A 22,892-nucleotide genomic window follows, 5' to 3' on the forward strand; every position below is an offset into this window, starting at 1 on the left:
CAGACCTATTCGATCAGTCAGTGACCATCTACCCTTCCGGAAATCACTAAAAACTCCTATTCAAACAAGCCTGTCCAAACGGCCCAAGCTAACTTTATGAACCCATCTACCCAGCACACATCCAGGAACAATGACAATGACCCAGATTACATCCCCCCACCATATTTCCCTATGCTTATCCCTTGTCTCATTTCTCCTCCCCCTCCACTACCCTTTCTCCTGTGTTCACCTACCCCTTGTTCTTACCTCCCTTCTCCCTTGCCCACCTCTTCCTATCTATCTCTTTCATTATTCTGCTATACTTAACTTATTTTTCTCTATCAATACTCTGTAATCTTACTATGTAAGCCGCATTGAACCTGCTTGGAGTGGGAAAGCGCGGGGTACAAATGTAATAATAATGATATACCAAATGTACAAATTGTTCATTGAAGTTTTGTAGAGAAAACAACCTAGACTGGAATCCACTAATAACACCCATCACCAGCTACTCTCTAATCTGAGAACCCCGAAGAGTAAGAACTATACCAGATTACAATAATGCAACATCATACCTGCTAGGGTGGATCCCATATTTGCTCAACTTTTTAACAGAGCCACCCATCTCTTATTTGCAGAATTCAGATTTCAATTTGATGGATGACTCCTCGTCGTCAACCAAAGGACAAAGTGCAGAAAAAGGGACGCCCAAATGGAGGTCCCAATCTCTCCCCCCAACCCCCATGGCCTAATCTCCATCTTAAACCTCAAACCAACTTCCACTTATCAACCCAAACTCGACAAAAACACCCAACCGACCCTCCCCCCTGCTGATCCCCAAACCCAGCCCTTCCCTGATCTATCTCAAAATAAACACACACTTTGTTTAATGTAGATGGGTTTTTGTTTGTATGGTGACTCTACAGGATATGGAGACCACTAGTCCTGAGTATTGTTATTTTGGGTGACAGGCCAGACACTTTGCAAAATAACTCTCAAAACCTATATAGGAAGACTTAACCAAATCATAATAGCCCTAACCCACAGTGCTACAAAACTTACACAGTATATTATGGAAGAAGATAGCTGGAGAGCGCCCTGAGAAGGAGACCAGCCCAGGCCCGAAGTTGGCGAGTGACTGGAACACAGGTCGGAAATCAAATTGGTGAGACCTAGAGCGGGTGACCTGAACCGACGATTCGGGCAGACGGAGGGTGTGGCGGAAGGAGGGAGAGAGAACGGGACACACAGAGCAGGGAGCAATGCAGCACACAAGTATAGCCTGAGAGTGGACAAGACTTTAATCACCACATTTATTAAGACCATGGTTGCTTCACAAGGAAGATGAACTCTTTAGTGCGGAGTGAAGCAATATGAGTTTGTGGAGGGCCTAAAATAATGCAGAGCCTTGAAACATGCAGTAGGAAGTCTGAGCTTGGCAGTCCCTCAGAAGCAGATCTAAACAGCATTAAACAATACTCGACCACAACTAAGACAAACATTGTCCAATCCACCGAAGCAGATTGATCGCACTAGGGCAGAGACAATATTTGTTATCAGCAGACAAAATTATACTCGCCCCCAGAACTTTTGTATGGCGACCAGAAGCTCCAAGAAAGAGCTGGATAAGAATAAAGAGCGGGGGGTTAAAAATGGCAGGGAAAAATTCTCCACCATCATCATCATCATCGGTGAGCTCTGTCTGGGCCTCAGAAATTGTGGCAGAGGTAAAAAATGGCGGTGGAGGACACCATGAGCCGCAAGCTCCAGCAAAATTATTGATAAGCTTGATGCCATGGATCAAAAATTTACCACTTTTACTAATGAGCTCCAGGAGGTCCAGCAGCGACTGGGGGACGTGGAAAACTCCTCACAAGAGGCCTCAAAATCCATAGAGCATCTCCAAAGAACGGTTTCAACTTTAGAAGATAAAGTGGATGATCTGGAGAATCGTTCACGCAGAAACAATCTTCGGCTGGTAGGAATACCGGAATCAATACAGGAAGCAGAACTGAGAGGCGTTTTGGAGCCCTGGCTTGCTAAGATCTTACCCAATCAGAATACGACGGGGCCGCTGAAGATAGAGCACACCGCCTAGGCCCAAGAAAGGAGACTAACACCCGCCCTAGAGTGGTTATTTGCGACTGCTCAACTACCAACACAAGATGGATGTGTTAACGGCTCTTCGGAAGGGGGAAACGCTGGAGATGGATGGACACAAGATACTGTGTTTTCAAGACTATTCTACTAAAGTCTCCCTCCAACGTAAACAATTTTCGCAAGTATGTGGGCGACTACACAAAATGCAGATAAGATTCAGTTTACTGTACCCGGCTAAACTTAGAATCCAGCATAATGGAACAGTAAGATTTTGTGACACTGTAGAAGCCGCTCAAGCACTGGTGGATCGATTGGAGGAGGACAGGCCGCGAGCATTAAGAAAAACATGAACAATCCCCTGGAAGGACAACTGTGAGATTGATGCCGTTGATAGAAGTGGAGCGGAAGGAGCCAGAAGGCTTGTAAATATAAGTGGTTGAGTTTAACAGTTTTGAAATTGTTACTGCTGTTTAAGGTGGCTGTATGGTTGAAGGGGTGGGAGAAGAGTGAATCAATAGTGTCAATGTGGGTGGGATCCCGGATCGGAGTCACGGAAGTAGTGCACCCTAGGTGCTGGTAAGAGATGGGGAGGAGGAGTAGACAGGGGATGGGTGGAGGAGGGAAAGAGGGGGGGAGGGGGGGAACATGGGAGAGCAGGTATGTCATGGAGAAGGGAGCACAGACAACATATTAGGAACAACACGAGGAGTGTATTTCTGTAGATTTGGGTTCAACTATGGGTGGTGGGGGTATAGGCTGGGATGCCCCCCATATCCACTCAGTGAAGGCATCAAGGTCACATTTTTTGTGGTGCCTGACAATACGTAATGGCCCTTAAAGTGGTAACGTGGAATGTGGGGGGCATTTCTTCGCCGATTAAATGGCAGAAAATACTTCAAGCACTTCATAAACAACAGACGTCAATTGCATTACTTCAAGAAACGTATCTAACCGCCAAAGAGCATGAGAAACTATGTCGATGGTGGGTGGGCTCATATTATGAATCACCAGCGCAAGCAAAAAAAGCAGGGGTTATAATTTTAATTAAGAAAGGGGTTCAAGTCATCACACATACGACTATTGCGGATAAGGAAGGAAGATATGTATTGGCACATTTAACAATAGAGCGCCAACCAGTAGTTATATGTAATGTGTATGCTCCCAATACGTATAATAAGGCATTTTACAAAAAACTGTTACATCATTTAACAAGCTTTGAAGGAACTCCCCTGCTGATAGGAGGGGATTTCAACGAAGTTGGAGACCCTAAACTGGACAGATCTCTGGGAGGCAAAAAAGGATCGGGGGCGGAATCAAGAGGAATAGGTATGCTGAGTGAAGTCTTGGATCTGGTAGATGTGTGGCGCACTTTATATCCATTAGAGCATGATTACACTCATTTGTCTCGTGCACATGCCACCATGTCGTGGATTGATTACATTTTTATTTCTCGATCATTATTTATAAAAATTAGTGCAGCAGAAATAGGTCCCATTAAAATCTCAGATCATGCAATGGTGATGGCTTCATGGGAATCTTCAGAGGGTAGTCCGGGTCAGTTCCAATGGAAATTTCCCACTCGGCTTTATAGAGATCAGGAATTCCGAGAGTACATATTAAATAAATATAAGCAGTTTCAAGATACAAACCAGGCGCACATGGCAACTCCAATACTCTATTGGGATACGGCTAAGGCTGTACTTCGGGGTGAGATTATCGCTTACACAAGTCACCAGAAAAAGACGCGGGAGAGGGACATGCTCAGATTAGAAAAGGAAATAACACGGACACGGCGTGAGTACGGGCGCCAACATAACGTTAAATTAAAAGCCAAGCTTCTAGAACTGCAGCAAAACCCTAAACGAGAGACTTCACCATAAGGCCCAACGGAATTATGCGTACTATAGATATCAATTATACAGATACGCTAATAAAAGCGGAAGGATGATGGCTAGGTTGGCAAATCCTAGGCAAGGCAATTATAAAATAAACACCCTGTATTCTTTAAATGGAACCTTAGAAAATAAAGATGTCCCTATTAATAGAATCATGCAAGAATATTATCAGAAGTTATATGCTATCCCAGATCCACCCCCGATGGATAGTGAGATGTATTTGGCTGGGCAAGAGCTTCCTCACATAGACACAAAAAGCCTAAACATGCTAAATGCTCCCATAACGGTAGATGAGGTATCGTGGGCTATACAGCAAGGACCATTGGGGAAGGCCCCGGGCCCACATGGTTATAGAGGCGGATTTTACAAAATACTGAGGGATGAAGTAGTGGTACCCCTGACTTCAATGTTTAATGTCATAGTGCAGGAAAAGCAAATGCCCATTTCTCTACGAACAGCGCTGATTATAGTGCTCCCCAAACCAGGGCGGGATGCACAGAAACCTGAATCTTATAGGCCAATATCGTTACTTAATTTTGAAGCCAAGCTGTTCGATAAAGTGCTGGCGAACCGTTTGTCTCGAATATTGCCAGATGTTATCGAAGATTCACAGGTGGGATTTGTGCAGGGCAGGACTATTACTAAAAATATGAGGAAGATTTTGGGTAACTTTGGAGGCGGTGTCCACGCAGGCCATGCCATCGGTGTTAGCTTTGATGCCGAAAAGGCGTTTGATAGGGTGGTTTGGGATTTTTTATTTGGAGTTCTAGATGCGTATGGTATACGAGGGTTTTTTCAAGAGGCGATCCGGGCATTATACTATCTTCCACAAGCACAGGTATGGGTAAATGGTATATTGTCACCTCCCTTTCCTATACATAGGGGAACTAGGCAGGGATGCCCCCTATCGCCTTTATTGTTCGTATTAACACTAGACCCACTGATTAGAAACATACAACAGACGCCCGATGTACAAGGAGTCGGGATTGGAACAGAAATGTTTAAAATAGCTTTTGCTGAGGATTTGTTGGCACATGTAACCCATCCTGAAACATCACTGACAGCTCTCTTAGAATGTATGACAGAGTTTGGTGACTTCTCTGGCTTTAAGCTAAACTTGGAGAAGTCTGAAGCTTTGCAGAGGGAGGGAGACCAAGTTGGAGTTTGGAGGGAACAGCTTCCGTTGAAATGGGTGGAGGAATCTTTCAGATATCTAGGAATAAGGCTTGCTATGGACACCACCACACTTTATAAAATCAATATAGAAAAGTTGTTACAGGACACCAAATGCTCTCTTGAGAGATGGTCATTTACCCATATCGCTAATGGGCAGAATCAACTTATTTAAAATGATCATATTCCTGAGATGGCTCTATATTTTACAGGTGTTGCCAATACATATTCTTGGAAAAGATTTACGTAAACTGAACAGGATGAGTCGGAAATTTCTATGGGGGGGGAGGAAGTCAAAATTACGATTTGAATACCTGTATGATGGATGGGCACAGGGAGGGTTGGGATTCCCTTGTATAAAATGATATAATCAGGCATGCCTTCTGAGACATCTTAGGGATTGGCTGCTCAATACACATCAACATATGCCGCTTAGCTGGGAAAGTACATTATTTAGACCATGGCATTTGAACTTTCTCCTGCAGGCCAAAACAAAAAACTTGCCATTGGTCTGTAAGAAAAGTATACTGCTGCAGCCACTGCGACGCACTTGGTAATTCCTTATGAGATCCTGGGGACAAGATCCCAATATTAGTGATCAACTCCCATTGCGAGGGAATGGGGATTTTTCCCCGGGATTAGAGAAAGGGATACTTGATAAATGGTCTGAATTGGGAATTACTTTGCTTGAACATTTGAGGAGTGAAGAGGGGGGATTGTATGGATTTCAGGACCTGCAGCAGAGGCTTTCACTTGCCAATAAAGATTATTACATATATAGACAACTGCATCATTATTGGTTTAGTCTAGACCAGGCAGCTCTGGACATGAGGTTAGGCCATAGGCTGCGTGAATTTTTGAGGGGAGATGCATATGGACAGGTATCGATATCGAGCTTACACAGAGCTTTAATGTCGCTCAGGCCTCCTCGTACATACGAGAAGCTTAAGGACACATGGAGTAAAGATTTGGGGTACGAGTTGAAGGGAATAAATTTTGCTAAATTGATCAAAGATATACCCAAACAAGTGGGTGGAGCGGAGTTGCAGGAGAGTCAGTATAGGATTATCCATCGGGGATACATCACACAATCACAGGCAGCAAGGGCTGGTTGGATATCTGATGCCCAATGCCCTAAATGTCACAGAGAGAGGAATACATTTCTACATGCATTTTGGAGATGTGACAGAATAAAACTATTTTGGAAAGCAGTACAGAAATACCTTGAAAAATTATCAGGGCAAGGGCTGCTCCCCTCCTGGAGAGGAGTACTTTTGAACAAAAGCAATGCATATGGGGTCTCAGATAAAACTTTGGAGTTAATTTTCTGTAAGGCATATGCAGTGGGGAAAAAATGCATACTCAGGCATTGGATGCAGGAGGAACCACCATCCGTTTGGCTCTGGAGGAATAGGCTCCACGAGTTAATGCTCTGGGAGGCCAGGGTGGCCCAGGGTAACCCAAAGAGACGAATTTTATTGATATATGGAACCCTTATCTGCAAAATATTTCTCATAAAGCAAGAAGTGGTGTACTAAACAACTTTAGCAAACCCTAATGTAAAGGGACCCTGGTAAACATATACTCCTTGTACAAGTCAGTAAAGTTTGGTGACAGAATTTTGGAAGAAACAGTGACCATGACATAAGAAGCTCACGGTATAGAGGTTATATTAGGGGGGGGGGGGGGGGGGTAGAAGGGGAGAAAATGTTGTAAAAATTGATGATGCAGTTAAGATGTACATAAATGCATATGATGTGTCGTCATGATTACAGAATGTTTCATAAAGCTGTTTCAAATGTTTGATCATCAATAAAAACCGTTTAAATATAAGTCCTCAATATTGGACCCCAAGGTTGATAACAGGGAGCAAAAGAAATTAGAAAAAAGAAAAATCTTTTAAACCTGCTAAAAAAACATGGAAAGCTTCATCACTTGTTTCAGCAATTTCAAAGCAGATCACTCTCTAGGGATAGCCAGTGTCCTAGCTGAAGCTTGCTTAGTAATAATAAATGCAGAAGGAAGGCTCAAAGAAGATACACACTTCAGCTTGACAATGATTCCTGTAGCTATAAAACTGAAGTGTAACAGTACAAATTGCTTGCTGGAGCCGGAGGCGAGACTGCAGTGCCTTCTTTGTCACTGACACGGAAAGTAAAAGGGTTAAAACGCGGGGGGGGGGGGGGGGGGGAGAAGAGGGAGGGGGGAACAGAGAGGAGGAGGGCTGCCGATCTTGGAGCTGAGAGTGTGAAGGAAGGTGGGACCGTTGGAGAGCTGCATGGCTGCAGCGCTGCGCCAGCCCTGCGTTGGGGGGGGGGGGGGGGGGGGGGAGCAGCCAGAGGAAGGTCATGGTTGGGCTTCCCCAAGCCTCTTATATGGGGCGCCTATGTTCCCAGTGGTATCAAGCTGCGGGGAGTTTAGAGGATGTGATCCAACTGTTCACCGACTTTTAAAATTCCTTGCAGTGGTGGACGATTCAATCCAATTTGATCTTGGGACGTCCATTCCAAATTCCTCAGCCACGAAAAGTGCTGATGACGGATGCACCCCTCATGGGGTGGGGAGCGCATGTAGATAGACTTCGCACTCAAGGAGCTTGGTCCTTTAAGAAAAAAAGGTCTTCAGATCAGTCTCCTGGAATTGCGAGCAATCTGAAACGCTCTAAAGGTTTTCAGAGATCGGCTGTCCAACCAAGTCATATTGATTCAGAGACAATCAGGTTGCCATATATTATTTATTTGTAGCATTTGTATCCCACATTTTCCCACCAATTTGCAGGCTCAATGTGGCTTACATTTGCCGTAATGGCGGTCGCCATTTCCGAGTAACAGTATAACATAAGGTATTACGTTAAGGTGCATACCTATATGGTAACATAGATGGAACATAATATACATGGAACAGTTCATGGTATATATGTATATATGTATGTGTATATATATACCGTGTGCATACATACATGATAAAGAGGAATACATTATGGTATTACATGAAGGTTCCTGAGTGATAATTGAATTATAACATACATTAGGCCATTGACAATGGAGAGACCATATTCGATATAAAGATTGAAGTGATAGTTCACTAATAGCTAAGGGTTTAATCAATCAGGTATGATTAAATAAGATTTTGGTAGTATCTGGTTCGTTTATAGTCTTATTATGTCATATTTAAGATGGTTGTGGTATGCCTTTTTGAATAGGTCTGTTTTCATTAGTCTTCGGAAGATAGTTAGGTCTTGCGTTGTTTTTATGGCCTTCGGTAGTGCGTTCCACAGCTGGGTACATATGTATGAAAAACTGGTCGCTTATGTGGATTTATACTTTACCCTTTGCAGTTAGGGTAGTGGAGATTGAGGAATGTAAGTGCTGATCTTTTTGTGTTTCTAGTAGGCAAGTCTATAAGGTCTGACATGTAGGTTGGGGCTTCCCCGTGAATGCTTTTGTGGACCAAGGTGTAAACTTTAAACGCAATTCGTTCTTTTAGCGGGAGCCAGTGTAATTTTTCTCTTAGGGGTTTGGCACTTTCGTATTTAGCTTTCCCATATATGAGTCTGGCTGCTGTGTTTTGAGCGGTTTGAAGTTTCTTAATGATTTGTTCTTTGCATCCGGCATAGGTGGCATTGCAGTAGTCTAGGTGGCTTAGCACCATGGATTGTACTAGGCTGAGGAATACTTCCCTTGGGAAGAAAGGTTTGATCCTTTTAAGTTTCCACATTGAGTAGAACATTGTCTTTGCTGTGTTTTTCGCATGTTCTTTGAGTGTGAGATTTCGGTCAATTGTGACTCCCAGGATTTTCAAGCTGTCTGAGACCTGAAGAGTGTAGTCTGGGGTATTTATGGTATTGGGTTTGTGTGTATTGTATTGTGAGGATAGGATGAGACATTGTGTGTTTTCTGCGTTTAGCTTTAGTTGGAATGCGTCTGCCCATGAGTTCATTATTTTGAGGCTGTGTGTGATTTCGTTTGTGATTTCAGTTATATCTTGTTTAAACGGGGATGTATATCGTGACATCGTCTGCATAGATGTATGGGTTGAGTCCTTGGTTGGAGAGTGATTTGGCTAATGGTGTCATCATTAAGTTGAAAAGAGTTGGTGAGAGCGGTGATCCTTGTGGAACTCCGCATTCAGGTTTCCATGGGTTTGACTGTTTTGAGTTTGATGTCACTTGGTAGGTTCTTGCTGTTAGGAAGCCTTCGAACCATCTAAGTACGTTTCCTCCAATCCCGAAGTAATCCAGGATGTTCGAGAGTATTTGGTGGCTGACCATGTCGAACGCACTGGACATGTCAAATTGTAGGAGAAGTACATTGTTTCCAGTTGCAATTATTTGTTTAAATTCGGTTTTGAGAGTGGTTAGAACTATTTCAATGGTATGGTTGGATCGGAATCCTGGCTGTGATTTATGTAGTATATTGAATTTGTTTAGGTAGTTGGTAAGTTGTTTGGTTACCATACTTTCCATTAGTTTAACTACCAGGGGGATTGATGCTACTGGTCTATAGTTGGTTGTATCGTTTAATTTTATCTTTAAGTCTTTGGGTATAGGGGTAAGAAGTATATTTCCTTTGTCCTTGGGGAACAGTCCGTGTTGCAACATGTAGTTCATGTGTGATGTAAGGTCTGTTATGAAGCGGGGGGGGGGGGGGGGCGAGCCTTATTAGGTTGCTGGGACAAATATCCAGTTTGGAGTGGGTTTTTCAGAATTTGTTGATTGCTTGGGTGATGGTTTCTTCGGTTAGTAGATCGAAGTTAGTCCAGGTTCGATCTGCTGGGTATTCACCGGGTGTTGGGTCCAAGCATTCCATGAATTTTTCGTGATCAGTGGTGTTAAGTGGTAACGTGGATCGTAGTTTTATAATTTTCTCATTGAAGTATTTGGCAAGGTTGTCTGCCGATGGGATGTCTGTGCTGGTCATGGTCAACGGTGTGGTGTCTATTAACTTGTTCACGAATTGGTAGAGTTTATGTGCGTCTTTGTAGTCTGGTCCTATTTTGGTTTTGTAGTATGTCCGTTTGGTTTGTCTTATTGAGTATTTGTATTTCCTTTGTAGTTGTTTCCATGCATTAAGTGTGTGTTTATCTTTCATTTTTTCCATGCTCGTTCTAATCTCCTAACATGTGTTTTCAGTGATTTTCAGTTCTTCATTGAACCAAGGTATTGAGTTTTGTCTACGTGTAGTTCTTTTTTTGTAATGGTGCAATTATGTCTAACTTGTTCTTACATCTGTCGTCCTAGTTTAGTAGGTAATGTTTGGAGTCTGTGCCATCCAGTCATTACTGTAGATTTGTTGCCAGAATGTTACAGGGTCAATTTGGCCTCTTGTGGTGTAGGTTGTGGGTTCTTGCTTGAGGTGCGTGCCTTTTTTCCTCCATTGTAAGGTGGAGTTTAGTTTATAGTGGTCTGACATGGTATATCTGACCATTTTGTCTCTGTTAGTGTAAGGTTTAGGTCTGAGGATAATTTATGTGTAATGAGGTCAATTGTGTGTCCTTTGACATGAGAGGCTTGTATATTGGGCCAGCTAAGGTCCCATAGTTGGAGGAAGTCCTTGCACTCTCTTGTACTGGTTGCCTTAGGGTCATCGAGGTGTATATTTATGTCTCCAATAATAAGTAGATTGGGGTTTGAAACACAGGTGTTCGATATGAAATCCATGAAGTGTGATTGGCATTCTTGCCATTTTCCTGGTGGTCTGTAAAATAAGACAACGTTTAGGCCGTCAAGCAGGTTAATATGGTTAATTCTGACAGCGATTTCAAGTTCTGGTGTTATGGACTCGGCAGTTGTTACATTGAAGTGGGATCTATAGATTAGTGCTAATCCTCCACTTCTTTTTTCTTTCCTTGTCCAATGAGTGATTTTGTAGTCCGGGGGGCAGAGTTCCAGAATTATAGGGTCCTTGAGGTCATGGATCCATGTTTCACTAGGAGTGGCGCAGTGGCCTAGTGGTTAGGGTGGTGGACTTTGGTCCTGGGGAACTGAGGAACTGAGTACCAACAAGCAGGGGGGCACCGAATCTCGCCCTCTGTGTCAGGAAGCCATCCAGATTTGGCTTTGGGCATGCCGTTTTGGCATGTTTCTCCAAGCCACTTATCTGGCAGGCGTAAACAACAGTCTGGCCGACAGATTGAGCAGTGTAATGCAACCTCACGAGTAGTCTCTGAACAGGGATGTAGTCCGCAAGATCTTCCGAGCGTGTGGCCCCTCCTCGGTGGATCTTTTTGCCACTCAGATCAATCACAAGGTCCCAGGCTTCAGGCCCATGACAGACTAGCGTCAGATGCCTTTCTCCTCCATTGGGGAACAGGCCTTCTGTATGCGTATCTTCCCATACCTCTAATAGGGAACACTTTGCTGAAACTCAAACGAATGCGGAACCATGATTCTGATAGCTGCCTTCTGGCCACATCAGATTTGGTTCCCTCTTCTTCAGGAACCGTGGAGTTTGGAATGTTGTCCAACCTTCATCACTCAGAACGAGGGGTCGCTTCTACATCCCAACTTCCAGTCCCTGGCTCTCATGGCCTGGATGTTGAGAGCTTAGAATTTGCCTCCTTGGGTCTTTCAGAGGGTGTCTCTCGAGTCTTGCTTGTTTCCAGGAAAGATTCCATGAAGAGGTGTTACACTTTCAAATGGAGAAGGTTTGCCATCTGGTGTGACAGCAAGGCCCTAGATCCTCTTTCTTGTCCTACACAGACCCTGCTTGAATACCTTCTACACTTGTCAGAGTCTGGTCTCATGACCAACTCCGTAAGAGTTCATATTAGTGCGATTAGTGTTTTTCATCGCCGTATAGAGGGTAAACCTATTTCTGCACAGCCTTTAGTTGTTCGCTTCATGAGAGGTTTGCTTTTGTCAAAGCCCCCTTTCAAACCTCCACCAGTGTCATGGGTTCTCAACGTCGTTTTCACCCAGCTGATGAAAGCTCCTTTTGAGCCACTGAATACCTGCCATCTGAAGTACTTGTCCTGGAAGGTCATTTTCTTGGTGGCTGTTACTTCAGCTCGTAGGGTCAGTGAGCTTCAGGCCTTGGTGGTGCATGCACCGTATATATAGTTCTATCATAATAGAGTAGTCCTCCACATGCACCCTAAGTTCCTGCCTAAAGTGGTGTTGGAGTTCCATCTGAACCAGTCAATTGTCTTGCCAGCATTCTTTCCCCATCCTCATACCCGCCCTGGTGAAAGCAGTTTACATACCTTGGACTGCAAGAGAGCATTGGCCTTTTATGTGGAGCGGATACAGCCCTTCAGACAGTCTGCCCAGTTGTTTGTTTCTTTCGATCCCAACAGGAGGGAAGTCGCCATCGGGAAAACGCACAATCTCCAGTTGGCTAGCAGATTGCATTTCCTTCACTTATGCCCAAGCTGGGCTGACTCTAGAGGGCCATGTCACGGCTCATAATGTTAGAGCCATGGCTGTGTCAGTGGCCCACTTAAAGTTGGCATCCATTGAAGAGATTTGAAAGGCTGCACCGTGATCATCAGTCCACAGATTCGCATCTCACTACTGCCTTCAGCAGGATACCCGACGCAACAGTCGGTTTGGGCAGTCAGTGCTGCAGAATCTGTTTGGGGTTTAGAATTCAACTCCACCCCCTTAGACCCATTTTTGTTCTGTTCCAGGCTGCACTCTCAGTTAGTTGATTTTGGTTTCAGGTCAATCTTTGTTCTGTTCTCGCCGTTGCGAGGCCCAATTGACCATTGTTTTTTAGTGAGCTTGGTTGCTAGGGATACCCCACATGTGAGAACAAGCAGCCTGCTTGTCCTCGGAGAAAGCGAAGATACCTATAGCAGGTATTCTCCGAAGACAGCAGGCTGATTGTTCTCACAAACCCGCCCTCCTCCCCTTTGGAAGAGTTGTTGTTTTTGTTTCTTGTTTATATGCTTTTTGATTAAACTAAAGAGGCACGCTCGCGCAGCGGGTGGGAAGTCGTTTGCGCATTCGCGGTTCATGCTCTCCGCGCAACTGAACTTTCCCGAAAACTTCCCCGATTCCTGGGCCGCCGTGGATGACGACCCACGTGAGAACAATCAGCCTGCTGTCCTCGGAGAATGCTTGCTACAGGTAAGTATCATCACTTTCTGGGACATGGTGATTATGGAGGTTATTTCAGCTGGAGAGATTCTCCAGATCCTCTATTTTTTCTATAAGTAATTCAGTTCATCCATAGTGTGTTGAGCTTTTCCATAGTTTCACAGAACATATCTGTATGTTGTTCCACGCAATGGCCCAAGTCCTCCATGCAGATCTTCAACCAAAGCCTTGTGTTCAACGGTTCTGTCTGTTTCATCTTTAGTCAATGTTTCCTTTAACTCCATAAGCCTAATTTGTCTTTTTTGTTGACCTTTTTTTTTTTTTTTCATCCTTCTTGGCCTCGGAGTCTGATGGCTAATCTTCACCAACAATTCTGCTCCTAAGCTTGAGATGCCACACGGGCTGCCCTGCTCGTCCTTTTTAGCTACTTGGAAATGATGTTTAATTTCAGTAGTTTTCTTCTGCAACATCGTTGTAGAGAGTGAGGAGCTTGACAAGTTGAATAGCACCTTGAAAGCTTAAAAAAAAAAAAAAAAAAAAAAAACACCTGTCGGGGGAAAGTGCAAATTTCACTGAATAATCAAGGGCAGAGATGGGTAGTATAAAAGTATTGTATTTTGTTACAGTATTTAAGTACAATTGTCAGTACCTTTTACTTGTAATGAGTTGCACTTTTACTTTTTACTTGTAACTTGTTACAAGTAAGCTGTACTTTTGTACTTAAATAACAAAGTATAAATTTGGAGAACGTTTAAAAATGTTTTTTTTTTTTTTTCAAAACCTCTGCTTCTCCCCTGTAAAGGCTTTCCAAGCAATGTCGGTTGTGACTTGCGGATAATTGGGTCCGAACTTCTGTTTAAAAAAAAAAAAAAAAAAGAAGCTTAGCTGGGACCAGAAGTTCGAGCCCAATCAGATGCAAGCCGGGGTCTTTCATCATCTGAAACCCTAGTCCTCACACTCTACACCTGCCCAGAGCAGCTGTTGATTGGCTATTACTTTGTTGTTCTCATGCTCAGCTGCTTCCCCAGCCTGAGCTGCAGCTTCACTGCCTGCCAGGTCCGCTCCCTCTCCCTTTCAATCTACCATGGCCCTGCACACAGACTCCCTCCCTTCCTCCACACCTCTTCTGGGCTTGCACATAAGCTACCACGGGAGTCGCCCGGGACCTGGCGCTTTGCAGCACCGGGCCGATGCCTCTGATGAAAACTTCTGGGACTGGTGCAGGAAGTAGTAGCGGCAGTGCAGAGAGCTGGGTCCTATGTGTCTTCCGTGGCCCGGTGCTAGGGTCTCTAGTGCCCCATGCAAACTATCAGCTGCCCCCCCCCCCCCCCAGTTCAGCATCTCCTTTCTCTCTTTTCTCCCTCCCTCCCTTCTCCCATCCCTCTCCCTTTTTCAGCCCAGTGCCTTAAAAGGTGATGAACAAAATATTTTGTTTGTTTTACCAGACAGCGTTTTAGTTTATTTGAAAACTTCCCATATGTAGATATAAATATCATGAAATAAAATTGAATATCACTAAAACTGTTTTAAGGAAACGGATGTGGTTCTTGATTGCAACCTTTTTTTGCTCGGATATTTGCAATCACAGAAGAACACAAGCAAGAATGACAGCTTAAAGCTGAAGGAGTGGCAGGGAGGGGGGGGAGTAGGATGGCAAAAGCACAGACAGGAGTAAAAATGGCTGAAGATGGCAAAACATTTTTCAGGTATATTGGGGAGAGGAGGAAGGCCACAGGTGGAATTAAAGGTGTTGAGAGATGGTGTGGAAACTGATGCGGGAAAAGTGAAAGTGCTCAACAAGTGCTTGTGATTAGTGTTCATGGAATAAAAATATGGAAAAGCTCCACAGGTGTTTGAACAAAGATAAACATATTGGGATGGTGTAGATGCCATATCCATGCACAGATGATCGTGTTTATGAACAGCTTGCAAAACAAAGTGGGCAAAGGCATGGCACCTGATATACATCTGAGAAAGCTGAGAGAGCTCAGAGAGGTTTTGGCAGCTCTTTTAAATAATGGATTTCATAGATCTTTGAAAATGGTGAAAGTTCTGCAGGATTGGAAAAAGGATGATGTGGCTTCTCTTCACAAAAGCAGTAACAGAAGAGGTGGGAAACTACAGGCTGGTAAGTCTTACCTCGGTGGTGGGAAAGATAATGGGGATGATACTGAAAGAAAGGATAATGAACTTTCAACAGTCCAGTGGGGATGCAGGATGCAAGATCCAAGGCAACATGGTTTCACCAATGGTAGATTTGCTCAAAAGAGAGCTGAATAATGGACTTCCTCAGGGATTATCCTGGGGCTGACTCCGTTCAGTATTTTGAGAGTGATAATGCTGAAGGGTTAGATAGAAAAGCATACTCTCTTGCAGATGATAGGAAGATTAGCACCAGAGTGGACACCTTGGTGGGAGTGGATAGCATGTAAAGCGATGTACAAAAATTAGAAGTGTGGTCTAATGCTTGGCAGTTAAGCTTAAAAGAAATTGGAGTGAAGCATTTGGGCTGCAAAAACCCAAAGGAGCTGTAGGTGATAGGAGATGAGAGCCTAATGTGTATGGACTAGAGTGATTGTGACTTGGGAATTTCAAAGTTGCGAAACAGTGCAATAAAACAGTGGCCAAAGCCAGAAGAATGCTTGGCTGCAGGAGAGAGGAGCATAACTAGTAGAAAGTAGGAGAAAATGCTTCCATACAAGTTATTGGTGAGACCACACTTGGAGTACTTAGTTTTGGTTTTGGAGGCTGTTATTTTGCTAAGCTCATAAAAACTCAAAGCAGTTCTAAGGATAGCAACCAAAATGATATGGTGTCTGTTCCAGAAGATACCTGAGAAGAGTCTTGAAAACTTTAATATGTATACCCTGGAGAGAGGAAGGCTAGGGGATATAGTATAAGACATTTAAATACTTTAAAGATATCCATGAACAAACTAACCTTTTTCCAAAAACAGGAAGGCTATAGAAATAGAGGACATAACATGAAGCTGCAGGGATGGAAACTGAAACGCAACATTATGAAATAGATTTTCATAGAGAGGGTAGTGGATGCCTGGAATGCTCTTCTGCAGGAGATGGTGGGGTTAAAAATGATAATGCAATTCAAAAAGGCGTGGTATAAAGAAAGGATCCTTGTATGGCAAGAGGATGGAATAGAAGTATGAGTATTTTTACTCAGAGCAAAACATAAGTGACACAAATAATGCTAAAAAAGAAAAGAGAGAGAGAGAAAACATAGAGGGGAGGTAGCCTGCATGGGAGCAGCAGGTAGTACTCTAACAACCACGGAGGGTGGTAATGTGCACAGAATGGTAGATGCAGCCCTGGCCACCATTCTGAACAGACTAGATGGACCATGCTTGTCTTTATCTGTTGCCATTTATTATGTTACGAAGTGTGATATGATGGTAAGTTTGTTGTGCTTGACCACCTTCATCTCTGAGTCATGTTCAAAGACAAACTCTTTTAGTTGTCATCTTAATTGGTACTTATGTAGAAGGCAAAGCCATCTGTTTTTATGACAGATTTATTACTGTAATATACTGTATATGGAATGTGGTGCTGATGTATGGAAGAAATTGCAGACGTTACAGAATACAGCAGCAAGGCTTATATTTTCAGTATCCAGATTTGAAAAGGTTGCTCGGCTGTTTATAAGAATGCATTGGGAGAGCAATTTTTAGTTATGTACTTCAATTTTTTCTGTTGTTCATGGGGGAGCACCAGATTATATGACATTTAATTTTGTTGTCTAATTATAATAGATTGGGCATGGCCAGGCGTTACTTAGAATTTAACATATGCTAGGCTAGGATTTGAAGTATAAAACCATCTTTACAAATATATTTCAATTATGGCAGCCAGATGGCGCATTATGAATTATTTCATAAATTGCTTAAATCATTTTTATACACTAAATTTGTAATACCTAATAACTAGATTATTTTGTTTAGAATTTATTTCTGGGTATGCCTAGTCCTATATAATAATTTGCACCTCCGTCTGGATGCCTGGGTTCGTAACACAGTTCCCATTGGTCCGCCCTTGGGATGATGTCAGAGGGCAGACCAGTGGGAAGTGAGAGGGAAGGGAAGCCAGCACCAGCCAGCGGACGTGAGTTCCATGCCCCCTCCCTCCCTCTCCTCCCCTCCCTTCCGAGTTAGAGGCTCCCCTCCTCTTCCAGTTGCAGGACCCCCTCTCCCCTTCAACTTGCAGGATGCCCCACTCCCCTTGAAGTTGCAGGATGCCGCCCTCCCTCCATCTTTCCACTCCCGTCCGAGTTCCACGCCCCCCCCTCAGAGTTCCACGGTCCTACGCCTCCCTCCCCCCCTCTCTCCTCCCCCCTCCGACTGCAACCACGACCTGTCCTCCGGCAGCCCCTCGCCTTCCTGCGTGCCGGCTGTAATTTAAAAATTCTTATCTCGGGGTCCGGCGTCAGCAGTAAAGGCGAGCGGTGCTTCAGACTCCCTTCCCATCTGTCTCAGCTCTGCCTCTGGTCCTGCCCTTCCGCAAACAGGAAATGAGGGCGGGACCAGAGGCAGAGCTGAAACAGAAGGGAAGGCACTTCCGCAAACAAGAAATCAGGGCGGGACCAGAGGCAGAGCTGAAAAAGAAGGGAAGGCCCTTCCGCAAACAAGAAATCAGGGCGGGACCAGAGGCAGAGATGAAAACAGAAGCGAAGGCAGTCTGAAGCGCCGTGCCTGCTCGACTTCACTGTTGCCGGTGGACCATGAGGTAATAAGTTTTAAGTAACAGCCGGCACTTATCTAATTGGGAAGTTTGCATAATATAAAACAATGTAATGGTAGTTGATAACTGCAGTAAGTATTGCTTATTAAAGGAGTGAACTTCACAGTAGCTCTCCTTCATGGTTTTTTTTTTTTTTATTTGTTGAAGACCTTCCTATTTTAAAATGTAAAGGGTTTTGCATTTGATATACCGCCTTTAAAATGTAAAGGGTTTTGCATTTGATATACCGCCTTTCTGTGATACAACCAAAGTGGTTTACATGCATTATAGGCAGTACTTTGACTCTAGTGGGCTCACAATCTAAGGGATTTTTGTACTTAGTTACAAGAATGTTATACTATTGTTTACTTGACCATTTCTCGTTTAAAGTTGTGGCTGGACTGCAAGCCATATCTGATGTAATACAAAATACAACCTCATTCATGTTTCAGGCTTACACATATCACATGAATGTAGCAAGGAGATAGAAAAAGGGAAAAAAAAAGTTGTGTTCATATTAAAAAAAAAAAAAAAAAAAAAAGCGTTTTGTTTTTAATTACAGATGAGCTCTGCAGATCAGATATTTTCCACCAAAATCGCTATGCTCACGTTAGCCCTCTCCTCAAATCACTTCACTGGCTCCCTATCCTTTTCCGCATTCAATTCAAACTTCTCTTACTGACTTATAAGTGTATTCATTCTGCTGCTCCCCAGTACCTCTCCACTCTTGTCTCTCCCTACACCCCCCCTCGGGCACTCCGTTCTGTTGACAAATCACTCTTGTCTGTCCCCTTCTCCTCTACTGCTAATTCTAGACTCCGTTTCTTCTATCTTGCTGCACCACACGCCTGGAATAGACTTCCTGAGCATGTACGTCTAGCCCCATCTTGGCCGTCTTCAAGTGCAAGCTAAAAGCCCTCCTCTTTGATGCTGTTTTTGAGTCCTAACCACTGCTCACTTGCCTGTACCTTTTACCCCTCCTTTTTTAAATTCCCCTTACCTCTTAGTTGTTCTGTCTGTTACCTGTCTTATTTAGATTGTAAGCTCTTTGAGCTGGGACTGTCTTTATGTGTATGGTGTACAGCGCTGCGTATGCCTTGTAGCGCTATAGAAGTGATAAGTAGTAGTAGATATTAGAATAAATTAAGGCAAAAAGGGAAGCGCTTGGACTAGAATGCCAGTACAGTAGAGTTAAGAAATGAATAGCTAAATACTTAAATTTAGCAAGTGCTGCTACTTTAAGATTGAATACACTAATAGTTTGTGTTAAATTTCAGCAATGGGCATAATCAGAAAGTTCACATGCACATGGTGGATCTGATGAGTTCTATTGTTTGTGAAGGAGATACAGTGTCTCAGGAGCTTTTGGATACAGTATTGACAAACCTTGTCCCTGCACATAAGGTAGGCTATAAGGACACATGAATAGAAATGATATGCTAGAGGGTTTTCTGACCAGTCTAACTGATTTTATGGTATCAGATATTGTCACAAATAAGCAGAGTAGAGGCCGAGCAAGACTGGTGGTTTTCATTCGAGCCAAAACATAATCTGCGGCTGAAATCCGTGGCTTGGTTATGCCAAAACAGAAAAGTTGTGCCAGTGCCGCCCTCCTTCTCCCCCCCCCCCCCCCCCCCCGAAGGAGGACAGATCCTTGCGGGCTGCTGCTGCCCTTCAAGCCCCCCTGAGCATCAGTAGGTCCTCCCCAGGTCTACCTTAACAAGCCTTGATGGTCTAGCGGCCTCTTTGGTGGCAGGAAAGAACCCCACTTACCAAAAAAAAAAACCCCAGCCAGAGTAGCAACAGCAAAGAACCCACTGACAAAAAACAACAACAACAAAAAAAACCTAAAGTAGTCACAGCAATGTACCGCACAGCTTACTGACAGAGTGAAACTAAGCTTGGATGCAGCAACACTTTTTTAAAATTATTGTTAAAGGGGTCAAAAAATTGCTATCTTTAAAGAGACGGTGCAGCTTTTTAAATATATGTTGATGGTGGTAACCTTATTTTTGCATGGTATTAGAGCTTATTTAAGAGAGTGATGGTTGTTTTAGCTTGTAATAACTTTTAAATGTTGACTTGAAAAGTACTGCTTGTGGTTTTCAACCTATGGACCCCAGCATAGCGTCTATAATCTTGTTGTATCTATGCTTGGTTTCACTCTGTCAGTAAGCTGTGTGGAACATTGCTGTGACTACTTTGGCTGCAAGTTTTTTTTTTTTGTCAGCAACAAAGGTATATTTTTAATTTTCTCTGTGTATGCTTCAACAGGAATGTTTATTAATCATGTTTTATACATTTTGTATTTGCCAGTTTTGTTCTAGAGGGAAATATTACATTGGTTCCCTCTAGGTAAGCCATATCTGTTTCTTATAGTTTTTATGTCGAGCACAAATTTGTGTGGTACACTATTGCACCGCAATACACTCTGTTGATTCTTAAGATACTGAATTGATCACTGTCACCGTTAAGGCTCACATTACCATAGATTTTCTTTCATAGAAGCACTTTTGTATATACTTTTATTTTTATGATGATTAATAGTTATTTCAGTTTATCTCGTTTAAAAAAATATTATTCGTGTGTTTATTTACATATGATTTGAAACTTTTGAATTTTAACTTGTTTTGTATTTATATATGATTTGAATTCTTTTTGTGATTTGTATTTTGAATTATGTTTGACAGAAGCCCTTAACACAGTCTTATTTTTAGGTGAAACATAGCCTCGTCAGGCATAGTTTTATTTAACCTGTTCTTAATACATTTGCTTCTGATATCATTCCGTATACTTGGTTTGCTCTCTATCTGCATTTCATCAAGATAGTAAAAGCAACTAATCATGCTGATACCTCTAATTCATTAACAGACAATAAGGGGTAGTTATAAAGGTACATTACAGCAATAACCCCTTGTCTCCTTAATGCGTGTTAAAGGGCACTAATGCACATAATACTGTAACACAGTTTTTTTGTTGTCACAAGGGTGCTTTCGGGCCTTGGCCTCGGCTGGGTTCGCTTCCTATTTTTTTTGTGTGCCTTGCCCCTTTTTCAGGCACCATCACTTCCTTTAATTTAGCTGGAAGTTTTGGGGCATCGAGGGATTTGGCATCCGAGAAGTGTTGGTGCCAGGAGGACTGCTGTCCCTCCATAAAGGAGGTACTGATGTGCTTTTATACCAGCAGCCACCAGCCAGCTCCAGTATCGACCCTGATAGATCTGCAACCTGTCTTTCAGCTGGAGCCCTAGCTTTTCCCTATGTTGGCCCTTGATGAGCTAATCCGGGCCTTGCTTTCTGAACGCTTGATGGCATTATGCAACAGTGTGCATTGGCACCGGGGGTGCTTGCGCCTACCCTGCCTTCCGTTGTGGCCACAGTGTCGACTGCCACCCAAACCGGGACCCCTTTGACGTCAGTGGGGGAAGCTTTGCCAGAATCGAGACTGGAACAGACTCCTTGATGCCATTCTTGAGGATATGGTTCCTCTGTTTCGAGGCAGGCTCGGTCTCGACCCTCCCATAGAGAGTTTTTGTCTGACACTGATGAGGAGTTCTCATGGGAGTCAGAGGAAGATCCCAGGTACTTTTCCTTATACGAGTCCTGTGGGATATCCTCTGAACCCTCCCCTTGATCTGAAAGGATAAAATCTTCCCCCGAGAGCCTTTCATTTCCATCTTTTGAAAAGAAAATGACTGATGCCATTCCATTTTGTTTAGAAGTGGAGGACGATCCCAGGGCCAAGATGCTCGAGGTTCTGGACTACACGTTTCCTCCTAGGGAGGCTGTGACTGTCCCTCTCCATGATGTACTCCAGGAAGTACTTGTTACAAATTGGGAGCCTCCTCTGTCGGTCCCAGTACTGCGCAAGAAGATCCATTCCATGTACTGGATCGACAACACACCTGGATTTGATGAGTTTAAGTTGCCTCAGAATTCCATGATGGTAGTCCGCTCTCAAGAGCCAGGAGTTCCAGGGACTATGCCTTGATGCCCCCAGGTAGAGAAGCTAGAACCCTGGATTCTTTCGGGAGAAAGATGTTCCAGACCTCAATGCTCATCTTCTGAGTACAATCCTACCAGTTCTTCACAAGCATCTACTTGTGAAACTTGGTGCGCAAGTTGATGAACCTTACTGAGACGCTCCCTCCAGAGCAGGCCGAGTCACTTCGCCAGTTGACCAAGCAGCAGAAGGCATGTCGAAATACTTGGCCGGGTCACTTAGGGCACTTCTGACTTGACATCCAAGATATCTACTCAGAGTATAGCAATGCTCAGATGCTCATGACAGCTTGTTTATGACTTGGAACATTCTGTTTAGCATTGGTTGGTGGATGCCCCTCGCCGGAGGGATAACCTTTTTAAACTCCCCATCAAATAATTGTCTGAGCTTTCCTCCTATATTCTTCTTTATCCATTGTCCTCCCTTGTCAGCTCTAGTTATAAGGAAGATATCCTTTGCCAAATTGTTGAACACCTTCCTTAAATCCTTTAACACATTCCTCTGATCTCTAACCAAATTTAAATTGTCCGTGTTATTCCGATGTTCTGTAGTGTCTAGATCTCTTAAAAGTAAATTTTGAAATGCCAAAGGTGATGCATCAGGGACCACCGGAGTGTCCATGATGACTGAACCTTATTGTGAAGAGGAAATTCTGAACCAGAATACCATTTTGCTGATTATGAAAAAATATTTTAAGCCTCAAAGACCTAAAATATAGAGTGCTTATCAAATGCTGAAAGAATCATATTGGACTGAATGCACAAAATTCAAGCCTCTTTGTAGCAACTGAATTTCTTGAGGCAATCTACGAGATGAAATATTAATGACATTAACTAATGGTTTGCCTCTTGGGGTATGTTCACCTTCAGAGAATCCCCTAGTGGTGGAACAGTTACCAACAGAGCTACTATGGGTTGGGTCAAATGTAAAAAAAGACTCTGGTAATTGTTTAATTTGATCTTCTAGTCAGCC

General features: G+C 43.4%; 1 protein-coding gene across 1 annotated transcript in view; it reads left to right on the forward strand.

Moving 5' to 3' along the window:
- PDS5B (PDS5 cohesin associated factor B) overlaps positions 1–22,892 on the forward strand; it is a 536,259-nt gene that overhangs the window by 81,908 nt on the left and 431,459 nt on the right. The window contains 1 exon segment of the mRNA XM_030200370.1: positions 19,196–19,322. Within this exon segment, the coding sequence (XP_030056230.1) occupies positions 19,196–19,322 (127 nt within the window).

Source organism: Microcaecilia unicolor, chromosome 4 (assembly GCF_901765095.1).
Source record: "Microcaecilia unicolor chromosome 4, aMicUni1.1, whole genome shotgun sequence".
NCBI lineage: Eukaryota > Metazoa > Chordata > Amphibia > Gymnophiona > Siphonopidae > Microcaecilia > Microcaecilia unicolor.